Here is a 27,302-nt window from a genome sequence, read left to right on the forward strand (position 1 = left end):
TGTCCAGTCATCGGTCCACCTCATGACTGTGAATCCTACCGACCCAGAATGGGACCTTTGCAGGTGTTTTGAGTTGATTTGATGACTAGGGTGTGACATAACGCATAAACTAAAACGATTAAATTACATGAAGTAAAGGCCCTAACTATTTGTGATAAATCTATTATTAATTTAACCTAAAATAAATGACAAAACCTATTACACATTTGAGTTGTCCCCTCTAACTCCCAAAGTTAGGCGCTAGATCCCCAAGAATGTTCAAATGATTGATGGATGTTGATAAAAACCAAAATTCAACAGTTCCTCCAGTCCAGTGGGACCGCAACCCGACAGTCCCAAAACCCTCAAGCATGTCCTGGATCAAATCTTGTATCTCGAAGGTGTGGTTTTCTGACATTGGTTCATTCAACCATATGATTATTTAACTTATGAGTTGTAAAAGTTCACTTTTTGTTCTGAGTGTGGAATCCAGCAGTCTGAGATAAGAGGACAGCCTTTGTTTGGAGACCTAGGTTGACAATCTTGACTTTATGGAATGTCAACAAGCACTGCAGACTCTTCTGGGTGTTAGAAGATAGAATAGAAAATCCACCTAGATAGTGGAATTACTTCTGTAGACGACCAGTCATTATGTAAGTCAATATATGGATCAAAATGGACCTTTTCTGGACGTTACAACTAGTTAGAGCAGGTGGAAAACGAAGCAGCTCCATTCCATGGAAGTGAATCCGGCTCCGGGTTTGTCTGCAGCCCAGTCATGCTGCTGGGCTCATATTCAGTCCAATACTGCAGCGGGGAGCGCGCACACAAATTTTGCGCGCTCCCCGAAGCGCGCACGGATGAAGGTCACTTAAACACAAAAGGCTTTCAGCGATGCGGTCCGATATGGCGCATGCGCGATACCGAATCGAGCGCTTTATGGACCGCAATATGGCGAAGATGTCTGTCAGCAAGAACACGGACCGGGACCCCGAGAGGGTCAAAGAGGAGGATGATGATGATGAGCACCAGGAGGTCCAGATCTCAGAGGAGGGGGAGGACGAGGGCACCACCAGAGATGATGAGGATCCAGAGCCAGGACGCACACCAGGGGGCACTCAGGCGGTCCTGATGCGGAATCTGGACCGGGGACAGGAGTCCAGTGAAGACCTCTATCAGTCAGAACCGAACAGGCTCAGCGAAAACACCCGACTGGCGACCCGGTATGCGGTGAGGATTTTCAGAGAGTTCCTCAGTGACAAAGCCCAAAGTCCAGAATTTGAAACTCTGGACAAGCACGCGCTCTGCGCTGTGCTGCGCTCTTTTTACGCGGAGGCGCGCTCTAAAAGCGGACAGGTGTACAGCAAGTCCTCCCTGATCAGCATCAGGAGCTCCCTGAACCGGTATCTGAACGAGCCACCTTACTGCCGAACCCTGGACCTCACCAAGGACCCCGAGCTGCGCAGCGCCAACCTGACCCTGGCCGCGGTCATCCGGAGGCTGGAGGAGCACGGAGCGGGTCCCGTGGTCCAGAAACAAGCCATCACACGTTCAGACCTTCGAAAACTCTACGAGTCCCCCGTGTTCAACACCGAGACCCCATTCGGACTGCTGAACAAGGTCTGGTTCGAGACTTGCATGTACTTCTGCACCAGGGGCCGGGAGAACCAGCGGGAGCTAGAGGAGGACTCCTTCGGTCTGGCCGCGGATGAAGAAGGAAGAAAGTTTGTGTACTTTAAGGCTCTGGGTCCATACCACAAGTCCCGCTCCGCCGCCTGGACTCGGAGGCGTCCCGAGGCAGACGAGGACACTCTGCCGCGGATGTACGAGACAGGCACGGATCAGTGTCCGTACGTCAGCTTTGTCCGGTTCGTGTCCAAACGGAACCCGCTCTGCAGAGCGTTCTTCCAGCGGCCGCGGGACCACTGCTGCGCGAGCGACGTCACATGGTTCGAGAACAAAGCCATCGGGAAGAACCTCCTGGGCACGAGGATGCAGATGTTGTCGCGCGCAGCCAAACTCTCCAAGACTTATACGAACCACTGCATCGGCGCCGTTTCCATAGCAACGCTTAACAGCATCGTAGGCTGCACGCGGGCCACCGCGCTTCCTGCCGCCGCAGAAACGGCCAACGGTCACTCGCAGTCCCGCCTCCACAAGCACCGAGTCACTGACGGGACCGGAATGGACCCGGTGCCAACAAGACTCAGCGCCGATGAGGAGCCCGGAGCACCCCACGCCAAAAAGGCGCGCCTCCGCCCAGAGCTGGGCGCGGAGCCTGTCCGGAGCCCGGTACCGGCTCCCTCACAGGTAAGGTCCATGCACCTGGACCTGTTCCACTCCAAACGCTCAGGGGCGCTGGTGTTCTGAAACGGAACACAGCAAAACACATTTTAAGCTGTTGTTTTTTTTAACCTATCCTATTGGATGGATCTGTTCTGATTCTTCAACACACTTTGATCTAAACTATTTTAGTCCTGGAGGTGTTGCAGAATGCTGGTAACACACAGAGAAGCACTTCAACTTCTGCGGACTGAATGTGATCGTGTGTGTTTTAGGACAGCAGTGGCAGCACAGGGTGTCAGCAGCTGGCTTCTGTGTCTGAAGGGGGCTCCTCTGGGCTCCCCGCACCTGCCCAGCTCAACAAAACAAATGCACCAGTCCACATTGATGTAGGAGGTCACATGTACACCAGCAGCCTGGCCACTCTCACAAAATACCCAGAGTCCAGGTGAGTGTTCCACACAGAGCTAAACTTTATAATTCAGTTATTAACCCTGTAAGACCCTGAACATACATTCACAACACTAAGAAACAAATGAAACTTATTTTCTGTGGATTCTTTATATTTTTTAAAGAGCAAGTCACCCCCAAATCAGCTTTTTTTCCCCCTGATAAACTATAAAAATGCGTGTCTAATCGTGCTGCAGACACGTGTAGTCAATAGTTTTGCACTTTATTGCATTTTAGTTCAAATTTAAATTTTCTGCCTAAAACTGTCAGTGTCGTGCCGTTGTCAGGTAAAAACTCTGCACTGCAGTTGAATTTAAATCTGCCACAGCTATTGGCTAAGACGTATGCTATGATGTAAACTGGTACATTATGTCACAATGCCGTTGTGAGCCTGTGTGTGTGTATTTGTTAGTGGCTCCGCCCTCTCGGTCTGCTAGGCAACATCATTTGTTGCATTTTTTTTAAACATGAAGAGGGAGTGAACTAAGTTTCTTGTAGGGGGTGACTTGCTCTTTAAAGTAAATCTATCTACTTCTGTATTTTCCTTTCTACCCAGTGTTCAGACAAGTAAACGTATTTTCCATTAACACCTAGAACAGGTCTAGACCTGGCGGCTCTGGCGCTATAAACCTGGTCCCATAGACCAGGGGTGTCCAATCCTGGTCCTCGAGGGCCGGTATCCAGCACGTTTTCGTTTTAACCTGCTTCAACACACCTGATTTCAATCAGCAGGTGATTAACAGGCTTCTGCAGAGCCTGATGAGCTGCTGCACAGGCGATTCAACCAGCTAATCAAGCGTGTTGAAGCAGAAAAACCACAAAACCTGCTGGTTACCGGCCCTCCAGGACCAGGTTTGGACACCCCTGCCCTAGACTATACAATGCATTTCCTCACTCACCCTCTCGCTCATTAGCTCCCCCTCACACACACTCACACGGGAGCATTTAGGGTTGGATGTTTTGTAAATGTCAATATTTTCATCAGTCATCATCTTCTTTATCTCCATTATCCTCGTCATCTTTATCATCATTCTCATTATTATCATCTTCACCTTATACTACATGATTTAACACCATCATCAATACTCTCTTCTTTGTCGTCACGATCATAATCCTCATCCCCATCCATACATTTTTTTATGGAACGCCATAAATTAAACCCAGAGAACCAACTAGGAAGTGTTGTCATCCAAATGTATGTAGTGCAACTGAAGGTTTTAGAGAGAGTAGAATGTGAAAGGCGAGAGAATTTAACGGTCTGGATTATCTTAATTAAACAGCATCCAATTGGCCTCAAACATCTCGTTTGTCCATAGATAATCTCACTTTGTCTCTCATTTTTGGGACAGAATTGGACGCCTGTTTGATGGATCAGAACCCGTCGTGTTGGACAGTCTAAAGCAGCACTATTTCATCGATCGAGATGGCCTCATGTTCCGCCACGTGCTGAACTTTCTCCGAACCTCCAAACTGCTCATCCCTGACGACTTCACAGTAAGTTTGTGTTCACAGCTCCGACCAGATAGGTCCACGTGTCTCGCTGCGTCAGCGTGAGACCAGTTATTCTATTGTTTGAATTTGTGCTGTGCAGGAATACGCTCTGCTGTATGAGGAAGCCACCTTCTTCCAGCTCGCTCCTCTGCAGGCAGAGCTGCAGCGCAAGAGGAACGAGCAGCAGCATCAGGAAACATGTCCACAGTGCGAGTGTGTCGTGCTTCATGTAGCTCCAGAGCTTGGAGAGAAGATAAGCGTGAGCTCCCAGAGGGTTGTCCTAGAGGAGGTTTTTCCTGAGCTGAGAGAGGATTTCTCCACGTGGAAGCAGGAATCCTCGTACGTCACTCGCTTTCCGCTCAGTAGAAGCTGCCACTTCAGCTCTGTTCAGGTACGAAAAACACTCAGCTCTCTGTGTTCCACTAGTGTGGTTGGTGCTAAGCTCATGTATCTGCATTTTTGCCCAATTGTCTCCTTTCTATTTATGTTATCTTCCTATGATAACGGACATATTTGGTGGTAGGGACAAGAAGAGCCAGCACCTTAGCAAGGGGAAAAACCTAGTCCAAAGTCTGGTCCTTTGAAATGGAAATCACCAACCTGGTCTGCAATTTCACAAGCACAACCCCTGATGTCCATGTAAAGTTGCAGAAGCATGTCAGCCAAAACAGTCCTACATTTTAACACCCAGGACTCCACCATAATGTAGATGTTTGACTATCTCAGCAGCACGTTTCATCCTTTCCTGGCTTTAGCTCCAAAAGTATGCCTTTGACTGCTAGACTATATCCTTCAGCAATTGCCCGTCTCATGTAGACCTCTTTCTTCATCCTGACACCCTGACCTAGTGGGTCAGATGGTCACCTCTGAGACTGGCAACAGCGAACTTCCAACTGTGCCTTACAACAACCTACTTAAAACCCTCCGGTGTCTGGTACTTCTATCACACCCAAACAAGTCTGATCTGGTTCCCCTTGTAAAACAAGGCTCAATTATTAAAATTCATGATGCCTGTTTTTCTAGTTGTATTGCAAAATTTTCTTCTAGATGGCAAGGATTGTTGTAAGAAAGGTGGATTTTTCTTTACCCGTCTTGACAGTTTTGGCTTTTCACTTGAAGCCGTCTTTATGGGTTGACATTCGTCCAACATTTAGGATGCACACAAAAGCGCAACATCCAGCGCATGTGGGAGGATCCACGGACTTGACAGATCCACTCATCCCTCCCTTATGATGGGTTAAGTGCCTTGCCCAAAGACACAACCATTGTGACAGATTGAGCAGGGCTCAAAACTGCAACCCTACGGTTAGAGGGCGGGCACTTAACTCCTCTGCTATTGTCGCCCACTAAGTATATTTAAAATATGTTTTAATGAGTAATTATTGGGTCTGGATGGTAGCAGTGATGAACACAAATATTGCAGGAGTGACAGAAACAGCCCTTGGGAGGAAGAGCAAATCCAGGCTTTGTACGTGGGGATGCTGTTGTCACTTCCATGAAAGGTAATCCGAACTACTCCTGGTCTTGCCTTTCAAATCCCAGGGGCCAAAGTGCCCAAGACAACATAACACCTAGGATCATTGGGGCACTTAGGCCCTGTCCACATGTAGCCGGGGATCTGCCAAAACGTAGATATTTTTCTACGTTTTGGCCTGTCATCCACATTAAAACTGAGTTTTTTCCACACGAAAACTGATCTTTTTTAAAACTCCGGCCAAAGTGAAGATCCGCGTTTTCTACGTTTTGGGCGTCTGCGTGTGGACAGACAAAACCGGAGTTTTAAGGTCCGCAACGTCACTTTCCGCGACAAAAGAAATTCTGACATCACGTGTGTTACCTGTGTTTACACTAGCCGACAGCATGGATGCCCTCAGAGCTGCGCTCGCTTTATCAATGGTCCAAGCGCTTTTTGCTTGTTTGTTTTTGCAAGCAGAATTACTGCTCCTTGCGGAAGACCACAGACGAAGGACGAGGTTAAGAACGGGGGAAGTACTGCCGCCTACAGGTCTGGCATGTCCTTAACAACGTATTTATCCGGGTACGTGTGGACAGTTTTTTTTTAAACGAGGTGGTGTGGATGCAAGTTTTTGGAGGGGCGGATATCCGTTTAAAAAAAAACCCGACTACGTGTGGACTAGGCCTTAAACTTCTAAACTATGGTGGGGTGGAGGTTCACTAGCATCACTCACTAGTGGTGGTCTGAGGGACTGCTGGAACCTGTGTACAGGAGCTTCACTTTTGTAAGCATGCCATGGCTACAATGTCCAACATCACCACCAGTGTGTGAATGGGTGAATGACCAATGTGTTGTAAAGCACCTTAGGGGGTTGTGGAACTCGAAGGCCATGCATGTCATTTAACATTTGAGAAAAATACAAGTTTGTTTTGTTCTAACATGCATTCCACTTGCTGAGGAAAGAACAGAAGCCCCACCTACATGACTGGCTGAAAGCCCTGCTTTCTCACCTGGTTATAGGCATAATTTTGCAGGTTCAGCTATTACCAGCAGAAGAGGCGGGGCCTATAGTTTGAGTCAGATCTGAGAATCTTCAAGCTTTTGTATGGTTTGTGTTTGACTGCAGGTTCTGGAGCGGTTACAGCAAAGAGGGTTCTGGATCATCGGTTCAAGTGGAGGTGGAGTGGACTCTTCCCAGTTCAGTGAATACATTCTACGAAGGAATGTTCAAGGCAGTCGGCACCCCCCTGCGCTTAAACAGGAAATCCAGGACTGAACTGAAATTCTCACTTGAACGTGTTACAAACAGGTCAACCGGGACCCCAAGATGTAACGGGGTGGAAGAAGGGATGGGTACAAAAGAACATCCAGAAGCAAGAAGAAACAGAAAGACAAGAATGTCCCACCCACCTAAACTTGAAAGCAACAGTTTTGTTAAATGAACCAACAGCTGCACAAATACATTTTTTTAATCTGTTTTTCCTGATTCTATAACCAGATGAGAGCTGAGGGTTTCCCTCAGAATGAATTCAGTCTTACTTAAAACCCTCAGATGTCTGGTACTTACATCAACCCCAAACAACACTCTGGAGTCTGATCAGGCTCCTCTAGATACCAAGTCAGACTCAATAAGACACAGACTCAATAAAATTGTCTCATAACGTTTTGTCAACTAGAAAATATCAAAGCTTTTGACAAAATACAAATGCTTTTAGATTGCATCAACAAGTTTGTTGCCTATATCAGTGATCACACATTTTTTTATATGTTCTACCACCAGACTTTTGATCAGCAGCAGAGAAAAGCACTTGAATTTGTCATGACTCCCAATCCTTCACCCTCCTCTGCCTTCATGCAGCACACCTGGTCAAGCCCCAGCCAAGCCCTGTTTCCCTGACCACCACAATCAGCTTCATCCACTTCACCTGCTTCTGACTCCTCAGCTCATCACTCACATCTGTTTTCCCCTGCTACAAAAGAACCAGCCATGCAGTCATTCAATGCCAGATTATTGAAGACTTGGTGCCAGTAAATTCTCCAGCAATTCACCCTGCCTGATCTCTCCCTCCGGACCTCGTTTTTCTCCTGACCCCTGCCTGAACTCTGCCTGCCTCCACGACTTTCGCCTGTCCTCAGCCTCACCTCTTGCCTGTTCCCCGCATCTGCATGTCCGATCTGGTTTTGACTCTCCCCTCCTCTCCGACTATCTCCAGCCTCGCCCAACTCTGGTAACTCTTGCTTCAAATAAAGACTTTTTTTTAAATATATTTTTACTGTGTTTGGCGTCTTCACGGGTCTTCCTAGTTCAGTTCATGATAGTATTACATAAAATCCATAGTAATTTATTGGTTCTCCAACTCCAACCATGATGCAATGAGTTTTTGTAGAGTTTGAGCAGCATTCCTTTCAGCCAAAACCAGGATTTTTGAGCTACAGTCAGATAAAGTGCATCATCCAAACCTGTAAGCCAACTGGAGAGGGTTTAGCTGTCCCTGACTGAGTATTACTTTAAGAAAAATGTGAGGTCAAATTATTAAGAGACTGAAGCAATGAGATTTTGCCAAGGCCTTTTTTTGGATTAGTCTCCTTTCATTTCACAAAAGAAATTAAAAAATAAAATTCACATACATGTTTTAGGCCTGTGGGAGAAAACCTGAGTACTCAAAGAACACCCATACTTGCTTGGTAAGAACATGCCAATTCCACACAGCAAGGGCACAGCTGGGTATTTAACGTAAGGCCCGGGCCACACTGTTTTCAGCCATCCTAGACAAATCCATCATAAAAAAAAACAAGACAAAAAACATTAAATGTGAGGGTGAACTGCAGGTCTGTAGTCGCCCAGTGCAACAGTCCAGTGACAGCTTGTTGAGCACTCTCACGACCAAATTTAGCTTCCAACATTCTTCAAGCAGCATTAGAAAACCTAGACTCTGGTCTCTAATTGACCAATGAAAATACAACCAGGGAGTGTTAACCCTGCCTTTTTTTAACTCTCATCTTTATTGTTGGGTGTCTATCAGCTTTTAGTGACGTGCTTTTCAGAAAAGTATGCTCCCAAAAAGCTCTTAATACAAATAGGATAGCTTGTCCTGCTAGAGCAAAATGTCATGCAGTTTGGCTCACCGAGATCCTGCACTGTACAGCACGACATCTCTCTAGAGTCCTCACAGAACAACATGAAGATATCGTATGCGAGAGCCAAATAACACACAGAGACCTGGGCTTTAGACCTTGCTGCGAGGTAACAGAGCTACCAACTGCACAACAATGCAGTAGTGTTGAGCAAATAGTCTACAGTGATGTGAAATTATCGTGAGGTTATTTCTTAATTTAACAAATAATTTAAATAAAATGTCTCTTGACTGCCAGCATTAGATATTGCAATTGGCTCAATTATATGGTTGTGGGCATACAGCACCAAAATTGTAGGGAAATTTTTGTTCCGAATCAGTCAACATCTCTTGGTACAGCTCAGTGTATGCAGCCGTTAATAAGCGAATGACTTCTCTCTCTTACATCACTTGTACTTTATTTTTATTTTTTTTACTAGAAGGCACTGTTGACTTTGAGTTCTCTTAACATTTGTTTTGATGTCTCACTATGGAAATACGCCCCTTCGCGGATTCCTCAGAAGCACTTTTCTCTGTATGCTAATCCTGATTCGCCAGTGACCGTGACGCTCACATCACATACTAATATCGATAGCAAGGGTCCCAACGCACATGTCATTCAACCACCTCTTCTCACTTTAGTGGTACCTTATCTCCCAGGTAAGTTAGCTGAACTTTTCACAGATGGAGCCAGCTACCCTTTTACTCTCTCGCTCGACGCTGACTTACTTTCTCTTACTTTTTTTTTTACTATACGTTTGGGGCACAGTGAGCTGTTGTTCTCTCTTTCAGCTAACACACTCGTTAGCCCACATGGAAACCACTCCTCCCACTAGAGGGGTCAAAGAAACGGGAGCTTGCCCCTGCACCTGCAGGAACAAAATGTCGAGAAAAGACCCACAACAGGTCAGCTCGGGCCGGAACAAGCTCGGCAAGCAGTGGAAGTCCCTGACTCATGCAAAAGCTTTGCTTGCTTCACGTTGAACTGCCTTAATCGTCGGCTAGTGCGCCAAGCTAGTTTGTTGTGGAGAGACCCAAGACTGCCGGCTCCCGGGCTGCTGTCCACGGACGCCGATGAACAGGCCCTCCAGGAACCAGAACATTGTGCCAAACTAAGCTGGCGCTCCCAGCTCAAACTAGCCGCTCTGAACCACCCTGTCAAGAAAGTGCTGAAGTTGGACTACAGAGACAACAAGGACACCTCAGAACTCCTTATTTCAGAGGGAGGACATTTTTCTCCCTCTCGCTCAGGCACTCTTGCCTAGCTTCCTGCCCTCTCCCAAGGATGGAGCAGTTTCTCCCGCCGCTCATCTAGACATTTAGTCAGTCTGCTGATGTGTTGCAACCAGGCTCAACATCCCCTGGACCACGATTGCGGCGGAAAACCTTTCCTGCCTGTTTTCCCAGAGTTTCTTGAAGACGTTAAAGCACTCTAGGTCCAACACCCTTTCAGCTCCAGGTCTCCTGTCCAAGGAGCCTCCTCGATGGATTTGGAGGTTATGGAAAAAAATGGAATGCTTCACATGCCACCAATGGCAGCAGCCAACCTGCACCCACGGCTCTCGCCAATGACCTCCAAACCACCTACTCTCCCTTCAAAGGTGGACCACCTCCAGTCGGTGCAAAACAAGAGGGCGTACAAGGCCGCTGCCCTCTTGGTTTGAGCTTTGAAAGTCTCATCCATGTTCTCAGAGTTCCAAGCTGAGTTCACTGAGGACAAAACCACGAAGCTCAACCCGGACGTGTGGAGGGATATCACCGTGCTGACCGACATCTGCCTGCATGTGGAACACTGCGTAGTCCAGGCCCAGTGCAAATTTATGGGCATGATGGTGCTTCAGGAACGTGTTCGATGACTGAACCTCACCGACTTCTCTGATAGAGAATAAGGACATTCTGGACATGGTGATTGTACCCGAGAGTATTGGCTTCAATGCAACAACAGTGTGAGGCAAAGAAAAAGGAGGATGAAGCACTCCAACTTTGCCTTCTCTGAAAGCCGTTTTCTGCTCCGCCAGCTTGTCCGCCTTTTCCTCAGGCAGCCGCTCGAGCTCCACCTCAGTTCTGCATCCTGAAGCACCCAAAGCCTCAAGCATCCTAACCAGTTCCTTCTGGCTCAGCACCTTGACCAGTTTGGCCACAGAGGTCTGGTAACCAAGCTGCCCCACTATCAGGACAACCCACCAGGCCCAACAGTCTGCAGGTTAGGAAGAATAAAAGAACATCCTGATGGAGCTTGTTTCCTCCCAGCGTTGCAGATGGCAGTTCCATGTTCGCCAGCTCCAACAGTTTGTTGTGTCACAAACTTAGGGGTTGTGATGGATGCTAAACTAAAAATGGACATTCATGTCAACCAGGTAGTTAAGACCTATTATTACCACCTGAGGCGTCTCTAAAGTTGAGCCCATTTTAAAAAGCCGTCATCTCCATTCAGTTTTCCATGCATTTATTACTTCCCGTCTCGACTATTCTATTCTTGACTGGCACCAGGCAGCGAGAACACATCACACCGGTTTTAGCAAGTCTTCATTGGCTCCCCATCCATCTCCGGATAGAGTTTAAGATCCTGGTTTTTGTGTTTAAATCCCTCAATAACTTAGCACCTGGCTACTTGTCTGAGCTCATTCACCCTTATATCCCTACAAGATCCCTCAGATCAGCCGACCAGCACCTCCTACATGTCTCTAGCTCTCGCTGTAAATCCTGCAGGGAGCGCGCCTTTTCAGTTTGTGCACCGAAGCTCTGGAACCACTTGCCCCTCCTGATCAGACTCTCTTCCTCTCTTTCCCTTTTTAAGTCTCGTTTAAAAACTCACTTTTATTCGTTGGCTTTTAATTCAGTCTAACTTATTCTCTTTCTCCTTTTCTTTTCGAGTTGGATTACTCGACTTTAATGGTTTTAGTTTTTATTTTTGATTGTTTTTATTGTGTGTTTTTGTTCAGCACTTTGGTCAGCTCTCATGCCGTGTTTAAATGTGCTATATAAATAAAACTGGTATGGTATGGTATGGTGGTCTACATGGTGCTTCTTGGGTGTTCATGGTTTGTCTCTTGGCACTTAACTCTTGCACTACGCCGCGCACGAAACGAGAGCTAAAGTGTGTCACATGACTGATCCCGTGATGTCACGAAATCACAGGAGAATTGCAACACCACGCATGACTTCAAAAGTCCACAGAATAAAAGGTAAGGAGAAAGACAGCTATGTGTACCAAAAAAGATCTGTGGTTTATTTTCTGTTCTGTTTACATCGGCTACAAGGGTTTTAACAGGAAATCAAGTCTGTTGACTTGCACTTACCTTTTATTTTGAATGTTTCCAGATGTGTATTACATTGCTTTTGTGCTTGATATCCTGTCAGTGCAATCTAAACTGCGGAATTTGACACGTTTTGGAAGCGTAGCACATCAAAAATAGATGTGAACCGTAATTATGCCATCCCCTTGCTTCTGGGACGCAACCAAAACGTCACATTTTGCTGTCAGTGAAAAGGAATTCACTATAATAGCGGCTAATTGCCATGTAGTTCAATTTCCTGCTGTATCACGATGCTTTCACGTAGAAAGAAGGGGTTAAGAACCCTATGGTAATTTTTTTAGAAGTGTTATGGAACAGGTTAAGTAGACATCCTTTTGTAAAATAAAGAGTGGAACTCAAAATCCTTAAAAGTAGAAATTAATGCAAAAAATTATACCTTTAACCCACTGGAGGCAGCCGTTGCAGATTTGCACCTTTAAAATCTACCTACCTGATTACACCACATATGTATTTCATGTGCATTTTTTAACTCAGAAGTACCCCTGAAGGACTTAGTTGTTCGTCCTTTTATCAAAACTTATTTTGAGCCGGAGAGGGTTAAGGATTTTATATCACCAACTGCTTTTCAAACCAGAGTTTGAAACGAAAATAATCTTGTGCTGAGAAATTGTGTAATTATGGTTGTTTTGGTCAAATGTGGGATGTGTTATAAGGAAAGTTTGTTGCATAACATCTTTCACACATAAAATAGTTTTTCACAAAAAATGGTGAAATGTAGAAAACTGTTTAGCCTCAGTCGTGGGAATTACGAGAAACTTCACAAATACAAAATATTTTTCTCATTTAAATTTAATATTGAAACAAACAAATTTAACTTATAGAAGAACATTTTTAACTTAGTTTACAACAAAAAAAAACAAGTAAACAGAAAAACAACTCAAGTTCATTAATAGCAACCTTTCGTTTCTTCCTAAATAAACTAAACCCAAACTGTAGCAACAAGTATGAACCTTGTTTCTGGGACAACTTTTGGACCATACAATGAGGTAATTTTACCCCCAAACCATACACTAAACATACCCAGACTGTGTATTGTAAATAAAGAGAAATCAGCCTCTAACTGTTCAGACAAATCAAAGCATAGCTTTATAGTGGGTTAGAGAGTGTCGTAGAAAAGGCTCCTGCTCCATACACAAGAGCAGATCTCTTAAAGTTATCCGAGTCACTCTCTGAACAACTGGTCTGGGCAGCAGAGTAACCTAAGAGACAAAGAGTTAGTACCACAAATACAAAAGTCACCATCTGTAGTGACAGGGTCATCATTTATTCAGTTAGTACTGGAAACTTGAACTAAAGTATCTCCTATTTGAACAACAGTCAGTGCGTTTATATGCAGTAAAATAACCTATCCCCTAAATAGACTGATGTTTTTGAAAGACATGCAAACAAATTAGTCTGGCTGAAAGCTAACTGGTTCTAATCAAGCTGAAGTACCCAGATAATGCGGTTGGAACCAGACTTCCTCTGCACATAAATAGCTCAGCCGAGCTAATACCAATTGGACACTTCCCTTCCGGAAATGAACAGAAGTCACAGCAGAAGCAGTTTTCTGATATCATCACAATGTAACGTGTGTAATACCATCAAACAGTACAGCACACACCACGTGAACTGGGCTGCAGAGGTGTCGCTGTCCACTCCTTCAGCTCTTGTGTATATCCGGTTTTACCTCCATCTGCTTCGCTCCTACCAGCGTTTACTATTTGTAATGCTATAGGCTAATGGGAAGAATGCCAAAATGGCACATATCGCTCGCTACCTACCGTAGCAGAATGGAACACACTTCATTTGAGTGTTTGGTTTTCTACCGTACATTTAAAGAAGGTAAAGGCTCCCAGTTTATTGGTGTAAACAGACCTAGGTTGACTTAGATGTGCATCTAAACACGCCGATTTTAATGGTATCACTCATTCATTTTTTCAATATATTTGATGTGGTCTAGTAGGAATTGAAGCCTTCTCAGTTGCTTCTGTTTCAGGGGGGTAGAACTGTGCAAGACGAGTGTGTTTGTGTGCCTACTTGGGCTTTGCCCTTTAGGGCTCTCACTAGGGCGTTTCTCCGTGCATCGGCACTTGTCAGAATCTGGGGTTGTAGTTGGTGTATGATTTTTCTTCACAGGCTTGTTTGAGAGCTATGGAGATGCTCAGGGAGACTCCTCCCAGCTCATTATCTCTGCAGCAGAGTCACCTTGCTCACCTGCAGCCAATCACACAAACAGACGGGAGGAATAAAGAAGGCAGGGAACCAGCCGCTCGCCGCCAGATTGTTTGCCTTGGAGGCAACATCCAGCCACTTGACCCTGTTCTAAGTTCCTGAGAACCAAACCTTGCCTGTTCCTGACCCGTGTTTTATTCCTGCAGGAATCTTGAACCCAGCTCAGTTTTCTCTCCACCCTCCAGAACCATGGCTGAATACTCCATGGCTTTTGGATCTCTTCCTGTCCTCCTCCCGTGTCTCCTGCCCACCCTTCAACGTTACGTCATAAGCCATTTCATATTTCAGTTACCTGTACTCACTTCCAAGCTGCTCCAGTCACAGCTCCTACTGGAAACTCCTCATGGGTGCACAGTCCCGGTGCTGGCTCACCACTCCCACGTTCTACTACAATCTACTCCCAGTAAGAACTTTCAACTATAATTCTATATTCCTCCTCGTCCTGTTCGTCACCCCCTGTATTATTTCTTCCAGTGGTCCAATCTCTGGTTCCGGAACCTGCCAGCCTCTACTATTTTCTGACAAATAAAATTTTTTTGTATTTATATCATCTCCTGGTCTCCTGAGAGTTCCTCTTGTATGGGAGACAAATATATTCATTAAGAAAAAAAACCATGACAGCACTGAAGAACTTTACTCCCTGTCCACCTACTGGATGGGTCTCTCCAGGCTCCATATAAAAAGGGGGATAGTTCGGTGTTCGAATCCCGTTATTTCTTCAGCAGAAAGCACTAAAGAGCTATACCTGTTCACTAATGACCAAAGAAGTATACCTTTAAGATGTCCAGTGACACACTGCCCATATTGCCGGATTATTTATATTAGCCTCTCAGTTTTGACCGGCAATGGCACGTGGTTTGAAGGAGAGGCAAACAAATAAATCAGGTTGAGGTGGCTTTATTGCAACATGTTGTCACCAACACCAACATCTGCCTAACACCAACACTCACTGCCTTTTATAACTAAGTGACTGATTGGAAGAAACCAACAAGAGGGGTAATCAAAGAAATAATGACTAAATAATATTTACAGAACCCAACCACCAAAATAAATGGTACCAAACATTATTTACATAAATACAAATCATACTAAATAAATCCAAGTTAAATCAAACAACAGAAACTAGGTTTCGCATAACTCTTCCAAGAATCACACCTCCTTATTTAAGTGGTATGCTCCAGCAGCTTAAAAGCGGCACCTGGGACACAAACTTCCCTTTGCTGCCCCGCCCTGCTGAGGAGACAATACCAGAAAGGTGAGTGAAACTTTGGAGATCAACTTAAACACAAATTGACATTTAACAAACATTTCCTCTTTACACAGGAAGGGTGGCCAGTCCCTCTGCTTCTAAAGAATCTGTTACAAATGTCCAACATAAAATAAATAACTTCAATAACAAAACCTTTTGTCTGTAACTCAATCAGAAATAACAGAACATAAATCATAATGAATGGAACCCCTGGTCTCTATTACAGCCTCCTGTGAGGGCTATCTCAGTCTTCAACTTATGGGCCTTGCCTTGACTACTCAGTCCACCTGCCCATTTTGTGCCACTATACCCAAAGCTGAGAAGCGGAGTCAGGTGACATTTTTTGCTACTGGTGCTGAAGATGCATTTCTAGTCGCCAACAGTTACACACTGGACAAAGCCATTGACTTTTTTGATGAGGTGTGGGAATCCGACAATTCCACCTGAGACTATGACTACACCGGTAACAACAGCCCTGCTGATGCTTCTAATCTGGAGAGCCTTGAAGTGGAGGACAAACAGCTGCATGGCTATGCTCCTGCTTTCCGTATCCAAGAATGAAGCACTGCCTGCCCCACCACGGTCAGACGGTATGGCGGGAAGGTTTGGCGCCACCAGGTCCACCACCATGACCCAATATGGCCTAAGTTTCCAGCCTGTAATGTGTGGTGTGTGTTGAAAAGTTAAAAAAGTTAAAGTCCCATCAGTTGTCACACACACATCAGTGTAAATTTGTTGCCCGCATTTGACCCATCCCCTGGGGGAGCGGAGAGCTGCAGACACAACCGCGCTCGGGACTATTTGGTGGTTTAACCCCCCAATCCAACTCTTAATGCTGAGTGTCAAGCAGGGAGGCATTGGGTCCCATTTTTCTAAGTCTTTGGTATGACCCGACCAGGAATCAAACTCTGGTCTCCCAATCAGGGCGGACACTCTACCACTAGGCCACTGAGCTTGAAGATCAGAAGAGCACTAACTTTTCATATTCCTCAGGAATTAAATTATTTTGAATATAAAAAAGAAAATGACAAGCTTTATCACACATTACTGAAGAAAACATACTAGTCCATCTACACACAGAGGATTCCCTTACAAGCAGCATACAACAAAGAACTGACCACAACTAGACGAGTGCTGCCACACTGCTAGAAACACGTTCTATGCCCAGAGTGACCCGTTACTTATAATTTTATAATTAATATTAAGTGAATGCACTAAACCAACAGGTGATGCAAAATAAAATTAAATAAGCCTGAATATCTTCTCCCACAGCTGAGCTCTGTTAGAAATCAGCAGATGTCTGCTTCAGCTGTAAGTGTTCACAGATAACAAATTTTTTAATGAAGAAACAATACAAATCATTTTTTATTTTAATATTGATTTTATTTCATTTATAAGGTTTGAATGTCTGTGAACATTACTGAATGTTCTGATTGGTGTAAATAATACACAATATTATTAATAACAGGTCTGGATGTGGTTTGGTCTGAGCAAGTCTTCACAATGTGGCTCTAAAATTAAGCCCAACCCGGAAGTACCAAAAATTGCAGTTCCACCCTCATCCACTGGGGGCTGGTGTCAGAAGCGAGCAAATCCTCATTGACTCCCATGTTAAAAATACCAATTTCACAGCAGAAATAAACATGTTTACAGCCTGGTACCAAAACATGTTTTTGGTTTAAATGATCTAGTTTACACTCATGACAACTCTGAGGGGGTGAATTTTTTTCTCACTCTTCTGTTTAAGTGTATTAAAAGCCTAAAATTCTGTATAATTAATGAGCATCAGACCCACGTGACCACAGAGCTAGCTCCGTGGAAAGGCCTCAGTAGAGCCTCGGTCTGGCTTGGAAACTGCTCCGGGATTTTGAGTCTCTGTGTTTGTGTATTCTTTTTTGGATATTTTTTGTGCAATTGTTGGACAAAATGACTTGCTGTGGCATTAATTGCACTAATAGAGCGTCCAAGGAGTCTCCACTTCATTTATTTCTGTAAGTAAAATTATATTTATGTATTTTAGGTCACTGCCGAGCTGAGCTTAGATTTTAACATGTACTGTTTAACCATGAAATTTAAATGTAATAGGGTAAAACCCAGTGCATTTAACATAATAATGCACTTTAGAAAATGGGTTGAAATATAACATGTTGGTGGAGCTGGGTTCCCACTATCGGCTTGTGGAGCTCTTAGGAGACAGATGTTTTCCACCCTGTTCTCCCCTCCCCGCATCTCTGTCTGATCGCGGCTTCTGTCTGCTGCGCGGGCTGACGGCTTGTGGAGCTCTGGGATGGAAACCTTTCCACCCGGTTCTCCCCAGCGGCAGCTCTGCGTATCTCAGATCGCAGCAGCACTTGTCTGCTGTGCGGCTGCCGGCTTGTGGAGCTCTCCGAGACCTCTGTGTTCCACCCAGTTTTACCCAGCGGTCAGCCCGGCGTATCTCTGACTCAGAAGCTCTGGTGTTGTGCACAGTTAACTCCGGTTGTAGCTAGGTTGCTACCTCCGTTAGCTTAGCTCCCACCTCCGCATTAGCTTTGGGTTAGCTTCAGGTTAGATGGTAGCTAGTTCGACCGGGTGTCGTCAGTTGATCCCAGCCTTACAGCCCCACCCTCAGCTCCTCCTCTCTTCCCTTTTGTGGAATTGTCTGGGCTTGACAGAACCTGTGACACGGTCAAAATGGCGGTGGTGGCCACCTCCCATTTGGCCTCAAAAACGTGTTATTGGAGCCTATGGAAATGAATTGTCCAGTATTTATATGTCGATGGGTCTGAGGTATAAAACTCTGTCCTGGGCCTAAAGCCCTGCATATATATTTAGTTTCTATACTAACATCAACAACAAATAAATAACAGCAGCTTGACTCCACTTTGTTTCTTAAATTGAGTCACATAGTTTTGCAAGTTCTGCACGCTCAAATGTTCAACAGCATCTTTGCCAGCTGATGGTTCTTTCTAGTGACATCAGTACAGGTCTGGTACTGAGCAGCATGGATGCATCCGAGGATTTCGCTGTGGTCAGTGTTCAAAATGCATTAAAGACAGGACAGGATATTTAATCAATCAAATATAAGGAAGGAGGGAGCGGGAGATCGACAGGCAGATTGGGGCAGCGTCTGCCGTGATGCAGACGCTGAACTGGTCTGTTGTGGTGAAGAAGGAGCCGATTTCCGATCATGTGATCGGATCGGGACATCCCTACTGCTCTCTAAACCTCCCCGTCTTTGAATGGCAAAGTGTTTATATATCTGGGATTTTGTACGTAAACTTTCTTGGAAGTGTACTCGCACATTGATAGCAGGCCCTGTTGCGTCTGTTTTTGCCAACCAGCCACTCGTGCACGCGCACAACGATGAAAAAAGATGTCAACATATCTCTCCTTTTAAATGTTTTTTTTCTCTGTCAGTTTCATGAGGGGACACCTATGTACAAAATACTCTGCAATCAGCATACAAAAGTATGTTGTAATTTTCATAAATAAAAAGTGAAAAAATTACCCCCCCCCCCCCCCCCTCTGCTTTTTTCACAAATCGCACACTGGATGTATGTCACACTGTTACTTAACATACATGGACTCGCTCATCTTGACTAACAACGAGGAAGGCTGTTGCTGGTTTAACAATCAGGAAACAGCAGAGAATGTCTCGGCTGGTGGAAACTAACCATTAGCATTAGCAGCTCCACCACACAGCAGAACTCATCCAGGCTTGTGTTATTTGTAGAAATAAAACATCAAAGTTGCAAAGCAAACAAAGTCAGTGGTAGAGTCGCTATGCTGTTATCCAGTAAGAGGCGAGATGTCCAAAAATCAGGAAATAAGACTCCAAATCCTGCTGTGTTAAGCTCTCCTCTGATGTTTCATTCTGCTAATTCCTCAAACAAGCGCATCTGAGACACCACAACTTGCAATGCATTCATTCATACTAGACCACTGCAAATGTATTGATTAAATGTGTCCCACACCCTTAACAGAGGATGCACACTGGCCGATATGTCTGATTATTTTAAGTTTTTTGTTGGATGATGTTAAAAAACGTTGGTAACGTCAAACTGCCTGACATGTTTTTGCAAACACTGCCTTACCTGACTTTCTGCCTGATCCATGGCTCTCCTCTTGCGAGGCCCAATGGCAGCCAGAGCTGTAAGATTTGCTTCTTTTTGTTGCAGCTGAGCTTCCTCAATCTGTTGAAGCTATAAACATGACCAGATAATAATCATCATCATCATCATCATCGAACTTATATAGCGCTTGTTTAGCACACTCAAAGACGCTTTCACACACTCTCATATTCACACACTGTCAGTGATGGTAAGCTACTTTGTAGCCACAGCCGCCCTGGAGCGGCCTGAGAGAGGCGAGGCTGCCATTTGGCACCGTCGGCCCCTCTGACCACCACCAACACAGGCAAGTTAGGCGAAGTGTCTTGTCCAAGGACGCAACAGCAGAATACCCCTGGCGGGAGCTTGAATCGAGCCCATGACCCTCCGATCATGAGGAAACCAGCTCTACCTCCTGAGCTACTGCTGCCGAGATAGACTTCTAATCGGAGCATTGAGATTTCACACATCTGTACTCACACTTACATTTTGTGTTTATGTTTGCAATGAAATACATTTACTGCTCTTCAAATAACAGGAAAGAACCAAGGAGTTTAGGGAGAAACAAATATTTTAGATTGCAGGTTCAAGGGTCAAGCCAAAATGTATTTACAGGTCAATCTATGTTCCAACCCTCACCTATGGTCACAAGCTTTGGGTAGTGACCAAAAGAACGAGATTGCGGATACAAGCGGCCGAAATGAGTTTTCTCCACAGGGTGGCTGGGCTCTCCCTTAGAGATAGGGTGAGAAGGTCAGTCATCCGTGAGGGGCTCGGAATAGACTTGCTGCTCCTCCATCGAGAGGAGCTAGTTGAGGTGGCTCGGGCATCTAGTTAGGATGCGTCCTGGACACCTCCGTGGTGAGGTTTTCTGGGCCCGTGCAACTGGGAGAAGACCTAAAGGAAGACCCAGGACATGCTGGAGGGACTATGTCTCCCTGCTGGCCAGGGAATGCCTTAGGATTTCCCCAGAGGTGCTGGCCCAAATGGCTGGGCAGCGGAAGCCTGGGCCTTCCAGCTTAGGCTACTGCCACCACGACCCTGAATAAGCAGCTAAAAATGAATATAAGCAGCTAAAAATGAATGAATGAATGAATGAATGAATGAATGGATGGATGGATGGATGGATGGATTTTTATTTGATAGGGCCTATGGTTAAAATCTGATGTTAGCCTAAATCTGGACAAGTGGGGGAGTAGAGGGAGGTGGAGTGTACAGTCGGTAGAGACGACTCCCCCTTGCCCTGCCTCCAACATGCCTACATCTAAATAGGATAGATTACCCAGAGTTATCTCTGTAGTTATGCTGCTATAGGCTTAGACTGCTGGAGGATACACTGACCACTTTCCACACTCTACTGCTTTCTTCCACAGTCTGCTCTTTAACTGTATTATTTTGTGCAATTTCAGCTGTTAACTTTATTTTCTCTGTGTTTTTCTCCCCAGAAGAAACTACAATGACGTTCTGCTGAGCTGTGGTGGCCTCATGGAGGGGGCCACCGACTAACACACTGCTGCTAACCACTTAAACATTCTCTCTCTCCTGATAATAACTTTTTGGTTTCCTTGACTTTTGATGTGCTACTACTAGTTTATCCATTTAATTATAGATCCACTAGGATAAATACAATAAAGTTTATCTCTCACCAAATAGAATATTTACTAAGACATCACAATATAACTATAGACACATTAGTTGTCCGTGTGTGTGTGTGTGTGTGTGTGTGCGTGCGTGCGTGCGTGCGTGCGTGTGTGTGTCTAGTCTGTCTTCTCAATCTCCAGTGAGTCGTGGAGGATGGCTGCTTATACTGAGCCAGGATTCTCTGGAGGTTTCTTCCTGTTAAAAGGGAGTTTTCCTCTCCACTGTCGCTTTATGCTTGCTTGGTATGAGGATTGCTGTATAGTCACTGACACTAGTCAGTGACTTGATGCAATTTGCTGGGTTCCTTATATAGGAAACATTATTTCTGACTGGCTTAATGAACTGACCTGAATTGGAATTTTTATTATGTGAAGTGCCTTGAGACGACTCTTGTCGTGATTTGGCGCTATGTAAATAAACTGGCTCTATAAATAAACTGGAAATTGGCTCTATAAATAAACAAACTGGAAATGAATGAATGAATGAATGGATGGATGGATGGATGGATGGATGAGGACATTTTAGGACCAAAGTAAAATTCACATGATGTTTAACAGATAAAACAGATTAAATGAATGAGGATGTTGGTAGAGTAGAATTGTTTCTCCTGTAACAGTATGAAGAATAACACAGTAGAATGCATACACACCTCTTTGGCCCTTTGCTTGAGTTGTTGAAGCTGTGGATCCTCAGAGTGTGAGCGACTCTGTGATCAGAAACACACAAAGCAATAAAACCTCGCACTCTGGGGGATGAAGGAAAATGTATGCCTACCTTGTGAACTGTTGTCACATGAAATTTATATATATACATATATATACAATGATTATACAAGAAAATCATATAATGGACTGGGACAGCACAAGGATCATAAACACCGAACAACAAAAATACAAAAGATGGATTAAAGAAGCAATCGAGATAAGGAGACGTGGATGCGGGACCATGAACAGAGACGACGGAGTTTACACGTTGGACCGCGCATGGGACTGCATCGTCGGAGAAGGGAGAGCGGGCAGCAGAGGGTGACAATGTCCTCTGCTGCCCGCAGATAAACGGACAAGGAAGTGACGCAACACCATCAGCGTCACGCCGGGGACACACTGCCGCGGAAGCAGTTCAGATCAGACGCGCTCCAGTCGAGGTGCGCCTCGGCTCAGCTGTAGTTTTTCTTTTAACCACGTGGTGTCCTCCCTCTCTGCCTTTTCTCAGCTCTTTTCCTCTACGTTTGAGTGTTTGTACGTGTGTGTGTGTGTGTGTGTGTGTGTGTGTGTGTGTGTGTGTGAACCTATGGTATGAACCAGTTGTTTCCAAGTGGTGCTCGCTGCAGAACCACAAAGGTGGAGCTGCACCAGAAGGTGGAGCTGCACCAGGGTCAGCCCCGCCCATTCCAGGGTCAGCCCCGCCCATTCCAGAGTCAGCCCCGTCCATTCCATCAGAGTCAGTACAATTCCTTCCAGTTGTCAGACTTGATAGCATTCTGGAACCAAAGAGGGTTTTATAGCTAAAAAATACAAGATTGAGGACGGAGGTGAGAAGTTAACTGAACAGTTTTTGTAAAGGTTCCATATAATTAAAAATCTAACTTTTGGAACTTTTTATCATGTTATATTGTCATTTCCTCATAAGAAACACGCCAAAGCCATTTTTGGCCTCATTCATGCATTTTCCTCCCATCTCAGCTTCAATTTGGTCTCCTCCCCTGAAGTGGGTCTGGTCTTGGTTCTCAAATCTGGATATTCTGTGAATTTTCTGACAAATTATTTCTGAAATGACTTCTACTGTGACACCGCCAATAAACCATACATCCCATCTCCAAAGACACACTGGATAGGACAATTACATGTAACGCCACTTACTTCATATCAGATGTGGTGGGGTAGAGGCTATGGAGGCAGGTTTGCATGTAGTTTTGCGCAGGTTCGACTCCCAGTGGCAGAAATCTTAGGTAGATTACAACCCCTTTTCTTAATTTCTAGCTACACTTGCCAGTACTGTTTACAACAATTTACTGGTATACCGTTTACAATATAATGACTAATGTGTTTATTTATTTATTCGTTTATTTAGCCATTGTGAGTCCATTTGTGAGCAGAGTTTCAACTAAAATGCTGTTTAGGAACGACCAAATTCAAAGAACTTTTAGAGACATAAATATTTTGCTGAAAATAAACATTACAACTAAAATATAAACAAATTCAATGTTTCAGCTGGCTAAATAGATTGATGCCGACCCCACCGAGAATCGAACCAGCATCTGCTGAGGGGGAAGCAAAATTTGCTTCAGATGATCTTACCACTGGACTACCAGAGCACATATGACAATCACCCATGCTGTTGCACCACATCATTGTTAGAGCGGCTGTGGGCAGATATCTGCTAAGAGAAATCGTTTCATTTCAAGATGTATTCAGGCTTTGTCATGTAGCAAGTTATATTTATCTTGTTTAATTGGAGCATAGAACATAGCATTAACATTTGTAAAGTAGTAACAGCCATAATTCATGTGGGTCAGGTTAGTTTGCGATGAAGTTGGAAAACAAAAACGGAAGTCAGTGGGCTAGGCTGAGTTTGCGTGAATGGGCGGGGCTGACCCTGGTGCAGCTCCACCTTATGGTGCAGCTCCGCCTTTGTGGTTCTGCAGCGAGCACCCTCTCGTTGTTTCTGCCAGTTGAATCTCTTGGAACCCGCTCCAATTCTGCAGCTGTATCCTAGCAGTTTCTTCCGACATGGGTACGTAAATAACCGTGTTTTTCGGGGGTCGTACAGCTCCTTGTGTTTCTCAACTTCCATAATTAATTTAAAGTCATCCATCTTAACTGCTTGCCTCAGACTTTCTGCCTCTCTGTCCTGTTTGCTCCGGTGAAAAGACACCCAAAACCACATACCCCTTCACGTGGTCACACACGCACACAAGATCGATGTGTATGTGTGTGTGTGTGTGTGTGTGTTTGTGTGGTTTTTCTGCAGTGTCTGATTACGAACACATTTGACTATTGCGGAATTTTACTTTGAAATGCTTTATTTTGTTAAATTTACCGGCCTGCCTCTTATGTCTAGGTTTGACTTCCTGCCAGAGTTGACGCGATTCACTCGCGGAAAAATAGAGCAGACGCCGAAACGATCGCTGCACGGCGCGGGCTGGAGCGCCGGTGCGAGACGATTCGCGGTGCTTCGGCGGCCCATGTGGTCTATAGAATAGCTTAACAAGGGCGTCGAATGAAGGCGGTCCCATTTTCGCGGCGCTTCGCAGCACTTCCGCGGCCAGTGTGTCCCCGGCGTCAGCCCGAGGAATTCTGCAGCCGCAGACGATGGAATTTTCTAAATGCTTTTTTATATTTTTACATTTTTTGTTTTTGTGAAGTGCCTCGTGATTTTTATCTGGAGAGGTGCTATGGAAATGATATTTTCTTCTTCTTCTTCTTCAGTCAGAGGCTTCTTCAGTTTGGCTGCAACACTGACCGCTACTGGAGATCCTTCCTGCCAACAGCCATTGTAATATACAATAACTCTTTGACGACTTGGTTATTATTATTATTCTGAGCTACTACAGCAATCAATTTCCCTCTGGGATTAGTAAAGTATTTTTGAATTGAATTGAATCCATACATACGTCATTTTTGTATCGATGATCATAACTGCAATTGTGTTCATTGTTGTCATACTGTACATTTACCATGGAAGATCTTTTCATTACACTTTTCACCTCTGCTAGCACCCAATTAGGAGCCATGGGTTAAAATATTTAACCCATGATTTTTCTGAAAACTAAATTATAACGATCAAGATGCAACTAACGTTTTCTAGTTCAAACCTGTTGTAGAATCATCTCTTTGGGAAACTTTATGTGTATTTTTTTTTACTCTAAACCACAGCTCATACTCACTCTGGCCATACGTAGCAATTTCTCTCTCTCCTCTTCATCTTTCCTTTTCTTCTTCAATCTCTCAACTTCCTCCAGAAAGCGAAGCTGAGAGCGAACATCACTGTGGTTGGTGTGCCACTCATCCTGCTGTTGCCAAATAAAACAAACATTTCAGGTTAAAGTATCTTGAGGTTCCTGTGGAGTTAATGAGACTCATGATCACTGATGACATTTGTTTTGGTCAAATCAGCATCTGGTAAACAGTCTGAAACAGAGTCAGGTGTAATAATTGATGCTGCAAGAGCTCCTTAAAGTCTCTTTCCAGAGTATTATCCAATGGCACCATCTAGTGGCTGACAAGAATATCACACAAAAAGTCTGTTTGGATTAAGTTTTATTTTAAAGACTTTCTTGTCCGTGAAAAGTTCATCAACTCCGCATCAGCCGAGCTATTCCTTAACTTTGAATCATCTAAGCGGTAGTCCAACGCTATTGGTCAGCGCTCAGTTTCCTATTGCATGGAGCTTTGCGGGGCGGGGGCGTGCTTAGAAAAAACAACAACAAAAAAAGACGTATTACTTATATCACAGTACATGATAAGATAATCACTTTTACGGATTTCTGAAAAACCATACATTATTTCCGAAAATAGAAAACTCCGGAAAGCGACTTTAAATGTCACTGATCTACAAACTCAAGTAACATGATGAGGTTTGTGCACTAGGTTATTCTTAGACTGCTGACAACACACATTTTGGAAAGACTTACAGAACTAATTTGACTTTAAATTATTTTACAGAATCATTATAATCATGTATTATGTTGTAGTCTGAAGGCTTTACCTTGAGTCCTGCCTTGCGGTGTTCTGCTATAACAGTGAGCTTCTCTACTAGCCCACACAGATACTCCCGAGCAGCATGAGATACCAAAGCAACGACCTCTGGACCAACATCGGTCACTCCCACTGCCTGTCCTACCAGAAGACACAAAATGAAATAAAAATGGTGGCAGATGAAAAAAAAAATGACAGCAATACTTAAGTTTATACATCTTCAGACCCATTTTACCGCTGTAGTGATTTACAGGCAAACCAGCATTCTCACACAAGGGTTTCATTCTTTTGCTTTCAAAATCCCTGAGGTCATGATTATCATGCCAGTAGACAATAAAAAAAGTGCAACATGAGTTGAGGCTAAACAGCTCAAATTAGGAACCCACAATATTGTTTGCATGTCTTTGCTTTCAACTAAAGAGCACCGATGAGGTAGGAGGCTGGATCATCTGAGCTTTATCAAGTCAGGTGAAGTGTACCATGTTTAAAAATCATGCGCAACAAAAATTCAGTTTAAATGCAGGATTTCCCCCAGTGCTTATAAGCCTGGCAGGCCAAGCATCCACCACGACCCTTCTCTGCAGTCGCTGGCGACAACGGCAGCGGAATGATCCCCCCCGGGCTATATAAATGATGTTAAATGAAACCGTGTGTCACTGAAGCACCTGTATGCAGAATTTGGCTGAGTAGTGAGGATGGTGAAAGGAATAGCTGATCGTGGCATGACTGCACCACAGACCCTACTGTTGTGGTCAAGATCTGAGCGTTCTCCTCTCTGAGGTTGACTCCAGCCATGGAGGCTACATCATTAATATCATCATCTTCTCTGGAAAAAAAAATATACCATGTTACCTTACCACTAACCACATGGTTAATGACTGCAACAGCATCACATCTGAGGTTAAATATGTGGACTACATGTCTCACTTGTAACATCCTGGAGTTTCTTTGAATGCACGTTTAGTAGACTGAGTTGGATCCAGAACGACAGACTGAGGCGTTGAAAATGTTCCTATAAAACGCAAACATACAAAGATCAGTGGAAGAAATGATATGACAGCCGGTCAGAAAATGGAGTGACTCAGTTCATAGATTTACCTTCTAATTATTTCAATCAAAAATAATAAATCACTCTTTTAAAACATTATTTGATGTAACGAGATTTTTCCATACCTGACCTGCAAACAACATTCTGATTTTGTGCTCCTATGGCAGAACTAACAGAATGTTGTGACATATTCACTACATGGTCACTCTGGCATTATCTCAAAACAAAAATAGGCCAACTACAGCAAACATAACTTATTTTGTATTAAAAAAT

At 44.4% G+C, this 27,302-nt stretch overlaps 2 protein-coding genes across 6 annotated transcripts in view; one reads left to right on the top strand and one right to left on the bottom strand.

Moving 5' to 3' along the window:
• The first annotated feature begins 683 nt into the window (after positions 1–683).
• On the top strand, positions 684–7,082 carry LOC107387327 (uncharacterized). 2 transcript variants are annotated; one of them, XM_015962235.3, is made up of 5 exons: positions 684–2,289; positions 2,538–2,710; positions 4,062–4,206; positions 4,304–4,594; positions 6,786–7,082. In XM_015962235.3, the coding sequence occupies exons 1-5, from the start codon at positions 874–876 to the stop codon at positions 6,933–6,935; spliced, it is 2,175 nt and encodes a 724-aa protein (XP_015817721.1). In that variant the 5' UTR covers positions 684–873; the 3' UTR covers positions 6,936–7,082. The 2 variants fall into 2 exon arrangements, with proteins under 2 accessions (XP_015817721.1, XP_070401944.1); XM_070545843.1 differs by lacking the exon at positions 6,786–7,082 and adding an exon at positions 5,627–5,707.
• Positions 7,083–12,870: 5,788 nt separating this feature from the next.
• The window catches only part of taf4b (TAF4B RNA polymerase II, TATA box binding protein (TBP)-associated factor), a 32,285-nt gene continuing 17,853 nt past the window's right edge, over positions 12,871–27,302 (bottom strand). For 3 of the 4 annotated variants that reach the window (XM_054749565.2, XM_054749563.2, XM_054749562.2), the window contains 7 exons: positions 26,909–26,993; positions 26,647–26,807; positions 25,992–26,122; positions 25,171–25,296; positions 21,934–21,990; positions 19,629–19,736; positions 12,871–13,288 (listed from right to left, as the gene is read on the bottom strand). In XM_054749565.2, coding sequence (XP_054605540.1) covers positions 13,163–13,288; positions 19,629–19,736; positions 21,934–21,990; positions 25,171–25,296; positions 25,992–26,122; positions 26,647–26,807; positions 26,909–26,993 — 794 coding nt within the window. In that variant the 3' untranslated portion in view covers positions 12,871–13,162. Of the gene's footprint in view, positions 13,289–19,628; positions 19,737–21,933; positions 21,991–25,170; positions 25,297–25,991; positions 26,123–26,646; positions 26,808–26,908; positions 26,994–27,302 lie in introns of those variants that run through there. The other variant, XR_011516938.1, reaches the window with a different exon arrangement.

The sequence above is a fragment of the Nothobranchius furzeri genome, chromosome 16, assembly GCF_043380555.1.
Source record: "Nothobranchius furzeri strain GRZ-AD chromosome 16, NfurGRZ-RIMD1, whole genome shotgun sequence".
NCBI classification, from domain to species: Eukaryota; Metazoa; Chordata; class Actinopteri; order Cyprinodontiformes; family Nothobranchiidae; genus Nothobranchius; species Nothobranchius furzeri.